This window comes from Heloderma suspectum, chromosome 3 (genome assembly GCF_057233095.1).
Source record: "Heloderma suspectum isolate Gila_16-S chromosome 3, 16-S_ref, whole genome shotgun sequence".
NCBI lineage: Eukaryota > Metazoa > Chordata > Lepidosauria > Squamata > Helodermatidae > Heloderma > Heloderma suspectum.
In genome coordinates this window covers 327,434,278-327,449,494 of record NC_139460.1, presented here as the reverse complement: position 1 = coordinate 327,449,494, position 15,217 = coordinate 327,434,278, and the positions used below count along the sequence as shown (strand labels likewise).

Genomic DNA, 15,217 nt, shown 5'->3' with positions numbered 1-15,217 from the left:
AATCCATTATCTGAGTGCCCCTTTGAGCTCAGAAGGTGTTTCCAATCTTAAACCAGGCAAAATAATCCCAACACATTTGATTGATTGATTGATTGATTTGTACTCTCCTTTCTAGCAAGAAAAATAGCTCTCAAGGCAGTTCCAGGGCAACAAGACTAGGGAACAAACCCAACATTTTTTGTATTTATCCATGGGTATTAACTGTGGCAAGGTGAGAACTTTATTGAACCAATCCCTGCATTTGAGAGGATGCCAATGTTTGAACGCCAGAGATCTTCTGAGAGCTTGCCAAAGCCCTGTGAGATCTGAATGCTTGCCTATGGTTTGCATAATTGCTATGGATGGAGAAATGTTTAGGCTCACCTGGAAAGGTGGGAAACATTGAGTTCAAACCTATTAAAGGCTTGAATTAGGTCACTACCTATGACTTCAAGCTCCTCAGCCCCGATGTGTCAGTGAGAGCTCTTGGCTCTAGATGAGGCAGAGAACTCGCTTCATACGGGAAAAGTTATTTGAATCTTCAAGACACAAACTGCATTGAGGGCATATTCCGAAAGGGGATTCTTATATCAGCAGCCAGGTCAATGTAGGTGTGCCTCAGGTGGAACAACCCTCAGCCAAACACAATCCCACAGTGGGTGTGCGTTTTTAAATCTACCAGAGCCATTTTGTGCATTATTCATCCCTATAACTGGGGGTGGTTACAGGGAGCATGTGACTCCCTTGTTACAACAACTTCATTGGCTACCGGGATGTCGCCTTCTTTTTAATTTGCCTGTTTCACCCTCCAGCAAAACTGTTTCAGCTTAATCAGCATCCTCTGGCAGTAGATGGTGAGGTCAGATCAGTTTGTGGTATGAGACCTTAGGGGGCACTTCAGGGGAAGGGCATCCATTATCCCCGCCCCCATGTACGCAATTCACCACAGTCTTTCATTAATGAGTCACAATTGCTAACGGGGAAGGTAGTCCCTGGCACTATTCCTTGCCACCATTTTGGGTTCTGCGTGCTTGTGGTTAAGACCTCTGATAATGTAGGAGCATGTGTTATCTGGTGTCAGACCATTTGTCTGTCTACCTTACCAATGTCCATAGGGATATATGAGAAATTCATTTCAGTGCTTTTTTAAAATAAGGATTTACCCAGTTTGCATGCTCCAGACTGAACATGGACTCAGACACAAGCTGCAGTCAAGTTCTGTGCATTTCCAAACTTGCAGTCTGATTCACGGACCCAAAAACTGCATTTGAGAGCATGCATAGATTTGAAAAATGTGCATAAAAATGCATTCTTTTGAAAAATGCACAGAAATTTGCATGGGAAAAGAATGTATATATTTCAAAGATGCACACAAATGATGCCTACATTTGGAAAAATGTGTGTGTGTGGGGGAAAGCTTGCAAACATATATGGACTTGAGTCGGAACGAGGTTAAAGATAGAATTCAGAGAACTTTGGTGAGCTTGACTTTTGCCAATTTGCACATCCCTAATTGTCCACTCGGTTTTTAGAACATACCACTTCCCCTCCCCTCCCCGGCCCCAGCCCCTTCTTCCTGCGCACCGATTATATGATGGTTCCCTGCCTTGGGTAGTTTTGTCCCCATTCTAAAAGGTTGAAATGCAACAACAACAACAACAACAATGGTTTGAAAATATCTAAAGGTTGATATTTTGGCTCCACCCAGCACTGGAATGCAACCTCGAGAGCTTCTCCAAAATGGAATCCATCCCTTGGGCCAAAAGGAGTTCAACGCCCCTGCCTTGCAGTATTAAGGGGCCTTCTGGAATTGCCTGCTGTTTGGGATTCATTCATTCCCCACCCTCCCCATTGCAGGTGGAGAATCGCTGTGCACAGCTGCCACCAGTGACATTGTTGCTGAACTCATCCAGAAAAATGGCCAAGAACCTCTGCCTTCAAGTTATTTGGACTTCTGGATGGATTGCCTCCAAAGCACCAGCTTCTTCTTCCAACTAGCGCTGGGCCCGGGTTGCAGAGAGATGGGTTGCAAAAGTACAGAGCCTTTCTCCACGTCCCCATGATCAGGAACCTGGCCCAGAAGCCCTCAGCCTCCACAGGTGATTCTCTGAGCCAATTCATTCCCTCTATGGGCTCACACTATATACTCTTGTATCAGCAGCCAGCTCCATGTAGGTGTGCCTCAGGTGGACAGGTGTACCCTCTGTCCATACACAATCTCACAGTGTGTGTGCATTTTTAAATCTACCAGAGCCATTTTGTGCATTATTCATCCCTATAACTGGGGATGGTTACAGGGACCATGTGACTCCCTTGTTATAACAACTTCATTGGCCACTGATCTGTTTCCAGGCACAATTGTGCTGGTTATGACCCTATATGGCTTGGGATCTGGCTACCTAAAAGACCACCTTCTCTCTTACAAGCCCACCTGAGTTTTAAGATTTTGGGAAAGGCCCTTCTTTGGTACCGCCAGCATCAGAGGCACATTTGGATGCAAGACAGGGCCTTCTCAGTGGCTGCTCCCAGGCTGTGGAACTCCCTGCTAAGGGCAGCTAGATTGGCCCCCTCTCTGCTGTCCTTCTGCAGGCAGGAAAAGACCATAGATATTCAAGTAGGCCTTTGGTGTTTAAGCGGGTCTGTTGGGTTGGGTGCTGTTCTTATTCTGTTACTGTTGAGTTTTTAGTTGTGCTTTTAATGTACTTGTTTTATTACTGTTTTAATCAAGTTTTTATTTATCTATGGTTGTAAGCTGCCTTGGGTGCCATTTTCTTGGTAAGAAAGACAAGGTACAAATCAAATCAAATCAAATCAAAAAAACTGTTTTTACAAATTTGTGCACTGCCTTGGGTATTATGGTTTTAGAAAGGAGTTTTTTTAAAAACCCAGCCAGCCCCAAACTCTTGGTACCACCAGAAATGCCTTACTAATCCACATGATTAGGGACTCTGCTACCAACTGGATTCCTGATGCCATAGAGAGAATCAGACATGCGTGACTCTGTGTTCAGGCGCTCACTGACCACTCACGGCAGGGCGGAACGTGCTTCTTCCCCGCCAGAAGCATTCACTGACATAGTGCTATAGTGTCCTCTCAAAATAATGGTGGCTTTCCTTCATGAATGCATCTAATCCACCCTCACCCAACAAGGAAACCTCCAGATGCATTGGACTACAACTCCCAGCATCCTCCAACCAGCAGGGATGGCAGGAAGACCCTGGGATTTGTAGTCTAACACATCTGGAGGATGCCCAGTTGGGGAGGGCTGACTGAATCCTTTGGTAAAAGCTAATCATTCTGGGGGCGGTTTGAACGTCCTGTGACAATGACTCCCGGAGGGCTGATTATGCACCGACGAGTCCATCAGGACCTGTCTGTGGTCTTAGACCTGCTGCCTCAGTCAGCAGATGCCCCTGAGAGAACCAGATTCCCTTGGTCAGTCTCGCGACAGCCCCCATCACTGCAGCGCATAGACCTCTCTCTTGGCTCAGTGTTCGGTCAATGGTTTTCTTCCTTTACCCACAAGGGACAAACAAGCACCCCAGAAGGTGGCATTTGTATCGGTTTCCTCACTGCTTTACCTTGCTTATGAAGTCTTGATGTTGCAGTTGTATCACGTCAACTCTCTGAAACATGCGTGGAAAGCCAAATTCCTGTGCATGGCAGTGGGTACACGCCACACCCAGGGAGGGAGTTGCCAGCCAAATGCGGGCTCTCTGTGAGCTTTTCATGCAAGAACGTTATTCATGCTTTTGGCATGAATAAGTCCCTAAATCTTTACTGAATTTCCACCACTTACCCCATTTCCCAAGTGCAACTATTGCTCCATGGAAGAGCTGCTGTTTGATTACTTGGTTCCCAAGAGGATCAGGCACAATGAACCAAAGAAGAAACTTGGTGTGGTGTTTGGCTCCGGGACAAGAAGGCGCCAATATCTGTTTTTCCCTCAGGGAAACCAGAATAGGCAACAGTTGTGGGAGAAAGGTGTGTCAGAAGCTTCAGCTGCATGTGTTGATCAGGGGAAGGCATGGCATCCTGGGAAACTAAAGATGGTCAAGGGCCAACGGTAAACATTGTCCATCAATATGGGGACGTAAACTGGACAAGTATTTCAATAAAGCAAGCCTTTAGAGGATTAGAAACTAAAAAGTGGCCAACACCTTCATTTTCTTTTGCAGGAGCAGTGATGGAGTTTCCCAGACTTCTATACCCAGGATATGGGTTTGTTGTTCTGAGTTAAAACTGGAGGGTGGAGGCACAGCTCACTCAGGAGTCACAGGGAGGGGCGGGGGGGGAGAGGGAGAGAAATTTTTCTCTATCAGTTCCATGGGGCAGCCATCCTCCTTTGCAACTGCAGCAGTTATCTTGCCTCCCAGCATCACACCATCTCCTTAGCCTGATACTCTAGGCACAATGTATCAGGAATTTCATTGCGCCTGTAGTGTGGGCTGTGTTAGGACATCCCAGTGCATCCCTGTTGACACTGCCCATATCTTGGTAGAGAGTGTGTGTGCGTGTGTGCGCACGCGTGCCTGTGTACAATATTGCACAAAATCTCTTCAGCTCAGGGGGCAGAGGCGTCATGAATGTAACTAACATGGTGGGGTAGTTGTTCAAGGTGCACTCCCGCCCCAATCAGGGCATGCTAGGATAACTCTGCATGCAAAATGAAAATCACCAAGTTACATCTTTGGACTGACCCATGAGCACATCACTAACTGTGCTCCTTCTGGACTTCAATTTCCCTTCGTACTTGCAACTCAGTTGCTGATTTGGCTTTGGAAACAATAGGGCAATGAGAAAGAAGGGGAAAGGACAGTGTAGTCTTCTGCATCCAAGGCAAGCTCAGGAAGAAAGTCCTGTGCCCGTAGCCTTTGCCCCAGAAGCTAAGCATTGATTCAGGCATGCAGGTACACCTGACCTTGGCTTACTGCTTTTTAACATGGTAAATGCATGTGAAAAATTGCCTCCATATGAAACAACAGTGTGCTTTAGACAATAGGAAAACATGGATGTTTAATCTGCAATGGTTCATTCACACATGCAAGTCACTACCTGAGGCAAAGTCCTAGAACGATGAGAAATGTATGTTTGAGTTCAAGTGTAAATATTCAAAACAAGAAAATGGCTACTTTGGGGGCTGTGCAGGATTCCTAATCCTTACAGGTTTAACCAGATGGGTAAGGACTGGCCCAAAGTATTTTGTTTTCCATGCAGCTGCCCTACAGAACCACCTGAGAGATCATAGTAGGGTTGGAAGGGGCCTGTAAGACCACCGAGTCCAACCCCCTGCTCAATGCAGGAATCCAAGTCAAAGCATCCCTGACAGGTGGCTGTCCAGCCTCATCTTGAATGCCTCCAGTGTGGGAGAGCCCACCGCCTCCCTAGGTCATTGGTTACATTGTCGTATTGCTCTAACAGTCAGGAGGTTTTCCCTGATGTTCCGCCGGAATCTGGCTTCCTGTGACTTGAGCCCATTATTCCGTGTCCTGCACCCTGGGATGTTCGGGAAGAGATCCTGGCCTTCCTCTCTGTGACAACCTTTCAAGTACTTGAAGAGCGCTATCCTAGCTCCTCAGTCTTCTCTTCTCAAGGCTAAACATGCCCAGTTCTTTCAGTCTCTCCTCACAGGAGGGGACAGAGGAAAAAATGGTGGTTCAGCTATTAAATAAGGATGGCAAAATGATAACAGATGACAAAGAAAAGGCAGAGGTGCTCAATTCCTACTTTGGCTCAGTCTTCCCCCAAAAGAAGGTCTATGACCCCCCTGGCAAAGGCCAAGTACAGGCTGAAGGGGCAGGATTGCAGCTTGAGATCGATAGGCATATGGTCAAGGAACACCGAATTGCTTTGAATGAGTTCAAATCTCCAGGGCCAGATGAACTGCATCCTAGAGTCATAAAGGAACTGGCAGAAGAACTCTCAGAACCACTATTATCTTTGAGAAATCATGGAGGACGGGTGAAGTGCCAGATGACTGGAGGGCTAATGTTGTTCCTATCTTCAAAAAGGGTAAATAGGAGGAACCTGGGAACTACAGACCAGTCAGTCTGACATCAAACCCTGGGAAAATTCTGGAGCAGATGATAAAGCAATCCATCTGTAAGCACCTTGAAAACAATGCAGTGATTACTCGAAGCCAACATGGATTTGTCAAGAACAAATCCTGCCAGACTAATCTGATCTCATTTTTTGATCAGGTCACCTCCCTTGTGGACTATGGGAGTGCTGTGGACATCATATACCTCGACTTCAGCAAAGCTTTCGACAAAGTGCCCCATGATATCCTGATGAGCAAACTAGCTCAAAGTGGGCTAGGTGAAACAACGATCATGTGGATCCACAGTTGGCTACAGAATCGGACTCAAAGAGTGCTTATCAATGGGACCTTCTCAAACTGGGGAGAGGTAACGAGTGTGGTACCGCAGGGCTCAGTCCTGGGCCCGGTGCTCTTCAACATTTGTATTAATGACTTGGAGGAGGAGGTGCAGGGAATGCTGATCCAATTTGCAGATCACACAAAATTGGGTGGGATAGCTAATACCTTGGAAGACAGAAACAAAATTCAAAGTGATACTGATTGACTGGAGCACTGGGCAGAAAACAACAGGATGAAATTTAATAGGGATAAATGCCAAGTTCTGCACCTAGGAAAAAGAAACCAAATGCACAGTTACAAGATGGGGGATATGTGGCTCAACCACACTACAAGCGAGAAGGATCTTGGAAGTGTTGTCGATCACAAGCTGAAGGTGAGCCAACAATGGGATGTGGCTGCAAAAACGGCCAATGCTCTTTTGGGCTGCATTCATAGAAGCATCGCTTCCAAATCCTGTGAAGTACTAGCTCCCCTCTACTCAGCACTGGTTAGGCCTCATCTGGAGTCCTGTGTCCAGTTCTGGGCACTGCACTTTAAGAAGGATGCAGACAAACTGGAGAGGGTTCAGAGGAGGGCAACGAAGATGATCAGGGAACTGGAAACAAAGCCCTATGAAGAGAGACTGAAAGAACAGGGCATGTTAGCCTAAAGAAGACAAGACTGAGGGGAGACAGGATAGCGCTCTTCAAGTCCTCGAAAGGTTGTCACAGAGAAGGCCAGGATCTCTTCTCGATCATGCCAGAGTGCAGGATACGGTATAATGGGCTCAAGTTACAGGAAGTTACAGATTCTGGCTGAACATCAGGAAAAACTTCCTGACTGTTAGAGCAATACGACAACAATGGAACCAATTCCCTAGGGAGGTGGTGGGCTCTCCCATACTGGAGGCATTCAAGACGAGGCTGGACAGCCATCTGTCAGGGATGCTTTGACTTGGATTCCTGCATTGAGCAGTCAGTTGGACTCGATGGTCTTGTAGGCCACTTCCAACCTTACTATTCTATGATAGGGCTTTGTTGCCAGTCCCCTGATCATCTTTGTTGCCCTCCTCTGAACCCTCTCCAGTTTATCTGCATCCTTCTTAAAGGGTGGTGCCCAGAACTGGACACAGTACTCAAAGTGAGTCCTAACCAGTGCTGAGCAGAGGGGAACTAGTACTTCCTGGGATTTGGAAACAATACTTTTATTAATGCAGCCCAAAACAGCATTTGCCTTTTTTGCAGCCACATCACCTTGTTGGGTCATATCCAGCTTGTGATCCACAACAATTCCAAGATCCTTCTCACTTGTAGTGTTGTTGAACCAAGCACCACCCATCTTGTAATGTATTGAGATCCCATGCAACGTCAGGGGACGCTGTGACGCAACCCTCGGATTGTGCAAACCTAGGACTTGCTTCCCAGCATTCTTGGCAATGCTTTTGGACCACACTGTGGTTGGTTGGTGCCCAACCAAGAGAGCTGTGTCCAGAAACTGCTTGTGTGGTTGGGACCAACCCTGGAGACAATGTGCGAAATGATTCCTGCACTTATTTCAGCCTTGGCAAGACGCTGATCTGCACACTTAGCCGCAAAATTGGATAGCCAAGTCTGGTTTTAGAGCAAGGGCGGGGAGCCCCAAGAGCTAAAACTGGGGGCCCAAGAGGGCCTGCCTGGGGTCCTCAGATGGCCATGGCCCTTTCCCCCCAGTCGTGTGGTGGTTCTCCGGCTTTTGTGCCGTTTCCCACTATTGGATAGGTCGAAATGTCTCTGCGAAGTCTTCTAAGCCAGTAAGAGCTTTCAGCTCAAATATGCTGGTATGTTTGGTATTTAGGCCTCACCCACCACTGGAATGCAGCCCCCGAGAGCTTCTTGGAAACTGAATTTGGCCCTCAGCTATTAGTTGTAATAGCAAAATGGAACCTTCAGAGGCACTAGGCCTCTATAAACCAGCTCTTGGGGGGGGGGAGTAGGAGTAAAGGAGGGCTATTGCCTTCATGCCCTGCTTGTAGGCTCCCCAGAAGCATCTGAAAGCCAATGTGGTGTAGTGGTGAGAGTGTTGGATTGGGAGCCAGGAGATCCAAGTTGTAGTCCCCACTTGGCCATGGAAGCTCACTGGGTGATTTTGGGCCAGTCACAGACTCTCAGCCCAACCTACCTCACAGGGCTGTTGTTGTGAGGATACAATGAAGAGAAGGAGGATAATATAAGCCACCTTGGGTTCCTTGCAAGAGGAAAAAAGGCAGGATATAAATGCAATAAATAAATAAAAATCTGCCTGTCCATTCCTGGAAATAGGACTAGATGGGCCCCCCATCTGACCCAGGAGGTTTCCCCTTATGTTCTTTTTGCACATAGATATGTGAAAGCAAGCACTGCTGTGCATGGCTCCTATTTAAAAGCACAGAGCTCTAACATAACTGCACATGGTTCCTGACTAGAAAAGGTATAGACTCAAATTAGTTAGCTATTGTGCATCCCTCCCATACAATTCCTACTCAGTATTCAGATCCCCGTTCAAACTCCTTACCAGCTTGCAATTTTCCTTCTGCATTATATAGAAGTGGTTCCATGGCACAGCTCACCTCTTTTTGCTGATGTCCAATACCTGTTCTAGTGCTACATTTGGGACACTTGTTTTCAGCTGGGAATGAGCCATGTTTATTCCTGGACACGAACGATTCAGTCTGGTCCGCTGGTCTCCCATGCAAACTAAAAAGGCATTGCGAGAATCTCCCCATGATACTTTGTGAACTCCTTGGTGCGGGCATGAGAAGCTCCAGAGCCCTCAGCCACGCAGTGGGGGCACTGTATTTTTTAAGCCAGTATTGTCCTCCCTCTAAAATTAACCATCAACACTTTGACACACACCAAAAACCAGTGCAACTACCCCAAGTGCTGGAAACATTCAACACTGCTTTTGTAATGTGGTTTTATTTACACTGGCATTGACAACAGAGTGTTTTCCATCAAATTAATACTTCTTACAAGTCATGAGGAGCCTGTGGATGTCTGCCACTTGAATTGAACAAATGAACGTATTTTGAAATCTAGGACTCTTGAAGTCAACCCTCCCTCTCCCTCCCCAACCCCCTGCCACCCCCCGCCAGAGAGGGTTTTGCAATCATTTCTCCCTCCCACCCGCTGTGTTTCATTAATGCAGACACCGCATTAACATGAACATCACCAGCATTTTGCAAGTCATAATGCAGATAGCCTTTCCCATAAAAACAATATTTAAAAAATTTAAAAAAATACAAACAAAAATGTGGTTCTGAAAGGCCCAATATCCCAAGGAGAAATAATAACAATTAAAAAAAGAAATCAATAAATGATTGCTCCAGGAAATGACAAAAACAATAATACATACAACACAATTCTGTACTTACAAACTTTACAGGGAAACATGTCTTGCATCATACTGCAGACATGTGCAGAACATATCTGTGCAGAACTTCTGCAGAATGATGTATGTGCATAAGGTTACAGTGTATTTGGCAGTAAAAAAGCAGGGGGGCATAAGGAGAGAGTTGCAGCTATGGATGTGCCAAGAAAATGGACAGTTGATGTAGAATATAAACAAAGGTTTTTGCATGGCTGAGTGGATGGCAGAAGCAGTAAAAAAAATAAAACGCAAGCCAGAAAGCTTGTTGCTTTGGATATTCATAGAGTTGATCAACAATTTTTCCTTAAAGATGCTTGACTTTTGCAATCAGTATGCAACAGAGGTAAAAGGGAAATTAGTTTTCACAAAGGACTGAAAATGCCATAGAAAAGTGACAAATTTCAAAACGAAGGACAAATGTTTCTGGAATCCAACCTCAAAAGCCATTTCGAGGGTATTTATGTGGAAATATGATCCATGAACTCTAGCAGCAGGCAGAAGCAGGAGTTGATAGGAATCCAAAAAATCTGGCTCAGAGAATCCCCCATTGAAATGGCAAGTGAAACCCCATGTGGTTGCAACTTCGCCCGCTCACAGGCTTGCTTCAAGGGGAGATCTTGCAGGCACCACACACCGTAGAGATTCTCGGCCACTTCAAACAGAAAAATGTAACAGCGCTCCCTGGTTATGAACTGTCTCCATGGGCAACCCTTCCCAAGGTACCACTTCAGGCTTCCTGTCAAGAGTTTCTTTGGATTAACTGCTTAAAGCTGAATCAGGACCAAACCTGAAGTAGACCAAATCCTCCTAACAAAGACCCAAGAAAACAGAAGCTTGAACTAAAAAATCAAACTGACTTCCCTTTTTTTTTTAAAGAGAAATATAATTATCAGGGTGTTTTAGAGATGGTGAACTCATTACATTTATTAATGAAAGAGGCATCTGTGGGCAACTGGTGCCCAAAGGGCCACCATTATGCTTAAGCCTGGGCTCCCCTTCCTATTTCTTCATTCTGAAGTGTGTCTCCATATCAGTCGTGTGAGATGGGGCACGAGCTGAGGAGTTAGAAAGCAGAGAGCCATGCTACGTATGACAGCCACAGCAGAAGTGAAAGTCATCATTTACAGGCTGATTTCAGATGCTCACCCGGAAAGAGGACCTCCCCAACCGGCCTACAGCACCCTGGGATGTATATGCCACAAAGCATGGCAGCGAGGATAAAAGTTACCTCCGATCTGGTTCAGACCACTAAATGTTTCCAGGACTGATTCCATAAGCCAGCCGTCCGCACCCTGGTGCCCACAAGATGTGTTGGACTGCAACTCCCATCAATCCCAATGATGGGAGTTGCAGTCCAGCACCTCTGGAGAGTTGGGGAAGGGTGGCTTAAGCAATCCGATAGCCACACATAGACTTCCCCACAGACTCAAGTATCTGGGATGCCATCATGACAAAGTTCGGCAGACCCACATCATACTGGAACCTGGCATATCCAGGAAAGCGCCTCAGTCCCACTGTTTTCAATAGGACTCGTGCACCTCACCTCCTCTGAAGTGCACAGGCATCTCTACCAGTCTGCAAAAGGGCCCAAAACCAGATTATTCTGGTGCAAAGCAGTAGAGTCTACAGGGAACAAAGCAAATTTGGCATAACATCTTGCAACCACAAGGTGACACTAGAATGGATGCCTGCGGCTTCATGCCACGGCGACGGATCATTCCCAGAACTTGAACGTGTGCATGAATGAGCCCTACGGCCAAAACTTTATCTTTGGCCATATGTCACAGACAAGTTGAGGAGATGCCCCATGTGTGGCCACAGGGGCTACTCTGGCTGCAATGGTTTCAGCAGGACAATTATTAAACACAGCATATGGCTGCCAAATTAACCATAGGGCCCAGTGCCCACCATGTCCATGACCCTTACCTCAGCTGGCCAATTCTCATCATTCAACTTTACAACTGTCGAACTCACAACAGCCATCCAAGGCAGCCACGGATCACGGGCTGCCTAAGACCTTTAACACTATACATCCTCAAAACATATATTCAGAAAGGAATCCATACAGAAATTTGCAAGGGATATGAAATCTGGTTGCAACTGCGTGTTGTGCATGGGAAAAAACGTTATACCCCACAGGCAAGCAGTCGCCTGGCACCAAACGTGCAGCGCATGCATAGAGAAGAGTGCTTGGTTCAGCAGAAGCACAAGGAATTAAGTGCCACAACTGCGGAAGGCCACAATTCCCCAGATGTCCACCCCGCCTCACTATGCACAGTCCTCATTGAGCGAAAGCCATGACGGCCACCCTCCCTCACAAACAGAAGCTGCCTACGGCGTATGAGAAAACACAGAATGGGTGCCCTGCCGGCAAAGCGCACAGGCCGCAAGCCCCAGCAGGCAGACAGACCAGAACGGTGGGTGCAGCGAGCACCGAAGAGCCATTGAGCTCCCCTTTCCTTCTCACGCCCCCACACCCCACCTAGGGGCAGCGGAGCAGGCAGGAGCAGCTGAGAGGCCCGCCGGCGCGGGTGAGGGCGGGAGGGAGCCATGCGCCCTTTCACTCGCCCTCCTCCTTGATGCGCTGCTGCTTATTGCGGCGGGCGTCCAGGTCAAAGTTGAAGTCATTCCACTCATCCCGGGGAGGGAAGGAGATCGTCTGGCGCAGGGTGAAGCGCACGGCATCGATGACGCGCTCCCCACGGGTCTCGCTGGAGCCCACGCTGACGGTGGAGGCGCCGCTGGGTGTGCGCAGGAGGTGAGGTGGGGAGGAGAAGTCGTGGATCTGCCGGTGGTCCATGAGGCCTTTCCAAATGGCATGGCGGAACTGCTCTGGGATTTTCAGGCTCACCAGATCCTGGAAGACAAAGAGGAGTCCGGCTTAACAAAGAAGCGGCAGCAGCAGCAGAAACTTCGACAGGATTCAGAAACTTTTCCACAGGGCTTGCACGTCTCAAGGACTTGTCTTCCCTGGATTAAACGCATTTAGTCTCATTTGGCAGCAATCTGCTTCAAAAGCAAAAGAACCTCGGCCAGAGCTAGTGAGAAAATGCAGAGATCCTCAGCCCCATAGGATCGCGGAGCCCTCTGGCTAAGCCCCAAGCAGCAGCAGCAGCAGCCCCACAGCACAGCCCCAGCAAAGAAAGGCGCCTTTAGGTTCAGGGTGCAGAGGCAGGAGGGAGTGGGGAGGGGAGGAACCACAGAAGACACACGGCCAACCACTTTCATTTGGGATCCTTGTTTGCAGACTGTGCAAGGCACTTCCAAAGCCTCAGAAACCTGCAGGCCAGAGCAATGGTGGATTTCAGAGCTCAACTAGGCTAAGACACCCCTGGCTGGGTCGGAAGCCTTTGCTTTCCCCCCAGGGCAAACTACAGGTTACGATGCAGCTGTAACAAGATTTCAAATCTTTGTTACAAAGCCCCAACATCCCCGTCTCAATTACAGAGTGCCCTTAGGAGGGGATGATTTGGACTGGAGGAAGGGCAGGAGTGCTCAACCCTTCCTCCTGCCATGTTCATTTCTCCCAGAAACTCTCCCTCCCCACCACCTGCTTTCAGCCCCACCAGCGTTCCTGACCCATTCACTGGGTCAACTTGGTGTCAAACACCCCGGGGCTAAAATCAGCTGTGGAGGGGAGGAGGGAGAAGGAGACATTTCAGTAGAAAAGCAGCTGGCAGGAGAAGGATCAAGTCCTTGTTTCGCACTGTCCCCTTCTCCGATCCAAACTCTCCTCTCCCACAGGGCATTTTGCAATGGGGAAGGGGCTGCTGGGTCTCTGTCACGCCCGGCTGCAGTACAGTGTGTAGCTTGGCCCTACGTCGCAACGCGGCATTGCGACTCCCCTCGCCCCCCTGCTCCCCCCGCTGCCCCTGGGCTGAGAGTGTGAAGCCTGAAAGGCCCCTCCCCTTGGAAGTGAAAGGGTGAGACAGTTACTTACATCCATGGAGTAGTGTTCAATCTGATAGATGTTGGTCAGCCCTTGCGCCGTGAAATAATCCACGCAGGAGGAACAGCCCAGCCTTGCTAAGAAACTGCAGGAGGAGGGGGAAAGAGGACAGAAAGAAAGAAAGAGAAAGGTGGAGGGAGAGAGAGAGGGAGGGAGGGAGAGAGAGAGAGAGAGAGAGGGAGAGAGAAATTGAGATAAGAAGGTCACCCAGACTGCAACAGCCCAAACATGGCAAGAACCACACCAGGCGCTCTGCTATGCAAAAGCCTTGATTTGGGGGGAGCGCAGGGGACACACACACACACACACACACCACCTTTCACCCCGTTTATGGCCTCATCTATTGCCAACAGGAAAACGGAAGTTCAGAGCCAATACTGCCCAAGAAGCGGGGCAGAGAAGTCGTGACCCACGCCAGCTATCTGGGCCGCAAAGCCTGAACTACTCAGGGAGAGAGCAAAGGGGCCGTGCAGCGAACGGCAGAGAGATGGGTGGCTATGTTACTGTGGGGGAATTCAGCATCGCTTTGAATCGGCCACCAAGTGAGGAGACAGCCACAGGAGAGATGGCCCTGCGTGAGGAAGGCGGCCAATTCACGCCTGGGGGCAGGACAATGTCTGGCCTGCTGCTCCACTGGCAGTTGCCTGACAGGGTCCCAGTCTCAGCTGCCAGGTTCACTGTGCCTGTGTAAATCTTTTGAATGTCGCTTTCTACAAGCTCAAAGCAACGCATGTAAAAGCAAGATAAAACCATTGCCCTTTTAAAAAAAATTCAGGAATGTAAACCATACAAAGACAAACACCGCCTCCTCCACAAAATCAACTGGGACAGCACAAAAGAAAACCAGCCGGCCAAATGACTTCCAGGCAAGTGGGTCGTGCAACCCTTCAGGAAGGCGGAAAGTGGCGAGAAGCTCCAAACCTCATCTAAAAGGGGGCTCCAGAGCTGTGGGCCACCACATCAGAGGCTCTGCCGCTTGCAATGGTGGTTTTCATTTCGCGTAGCTGAGTCTCACGGAGCAGGGCCTGACCAATGAGTAAAGATAAAGTGGGGGTGTTGTAGGAACTACTCTAGGCAACGACTTGCGCTTTGAACTGGACACAGAAGCTAACAGGCAGCCAGTGCCATCGGTATTCACTTCCCAATACTCATCAGGAGATGAGCAGCAGTATTCCGCAACACATGCTAGGGAAGTCGGAGGAGTCCTTTGCGGGGTGGAGCTGGGTGGGTTTTTGCTGGCTCAGCCCCCCAGGCTCTGTCTGGCTCACTCATCTGCAAACTGGCACAACTCGGTGCACAACTAATTCAGCCAGCTCGTGGATTTGGGGGAGTTTTTTTATTTTGCAAATCATGATTTACATAAAATCGCGGCCATAAACAATGCAATTTCCGCAACACTGTGGGCATAAATTTGTGCAAATTAGACCATTTAAGCCCACAATTTTGCACAAATTGCACTATTAATGGCTGCAATTTGCACCCCCCCCCCCATAAAGTTCCTGGGTTTTGGGAACTAACCCCCGGCTCAGCATACAAAGCTGAGCCAG

General features: G+C 48.2%; 1 protein-coding gene across 5 annotated transcripts in view; it reads right to left on the bottom strand.

Moving 5' to 3' along the window:
* Window positions 1–9,233: 9,233 nt before the first annotated feature.
* TP63 (tumor protein p63) overlaps window positions 9,234–15,217 on the bottom strand; it is a 183,083-nt gene continuing 177,099 nt past the window's right edge. For 4 of the 5 annotated variants that reach the window (XM_084847798.1, XM_084847799.1, XM_084847800.1 and 1 more), the window contains 2 exons: window positions 13,662–13,755; window positions 9,234–12,578 (listed from right to left, as the gene is read on the bottom strand). In XM_084847798.1, the coding sequence (XP_084703924.1) occupies window positions 12,282–12,578; window positions 13,662–13,755 (391 nt within the window). In that variant the 3' untranslated portion in view covers window positions 9,234–12,281. The remainder of the gene's footprint in view (window positions 12,579–13,661; window positions 13,756–15,217) is intronic. The other variant, XR_014789673.1, reaches the window with a different exon arrangement.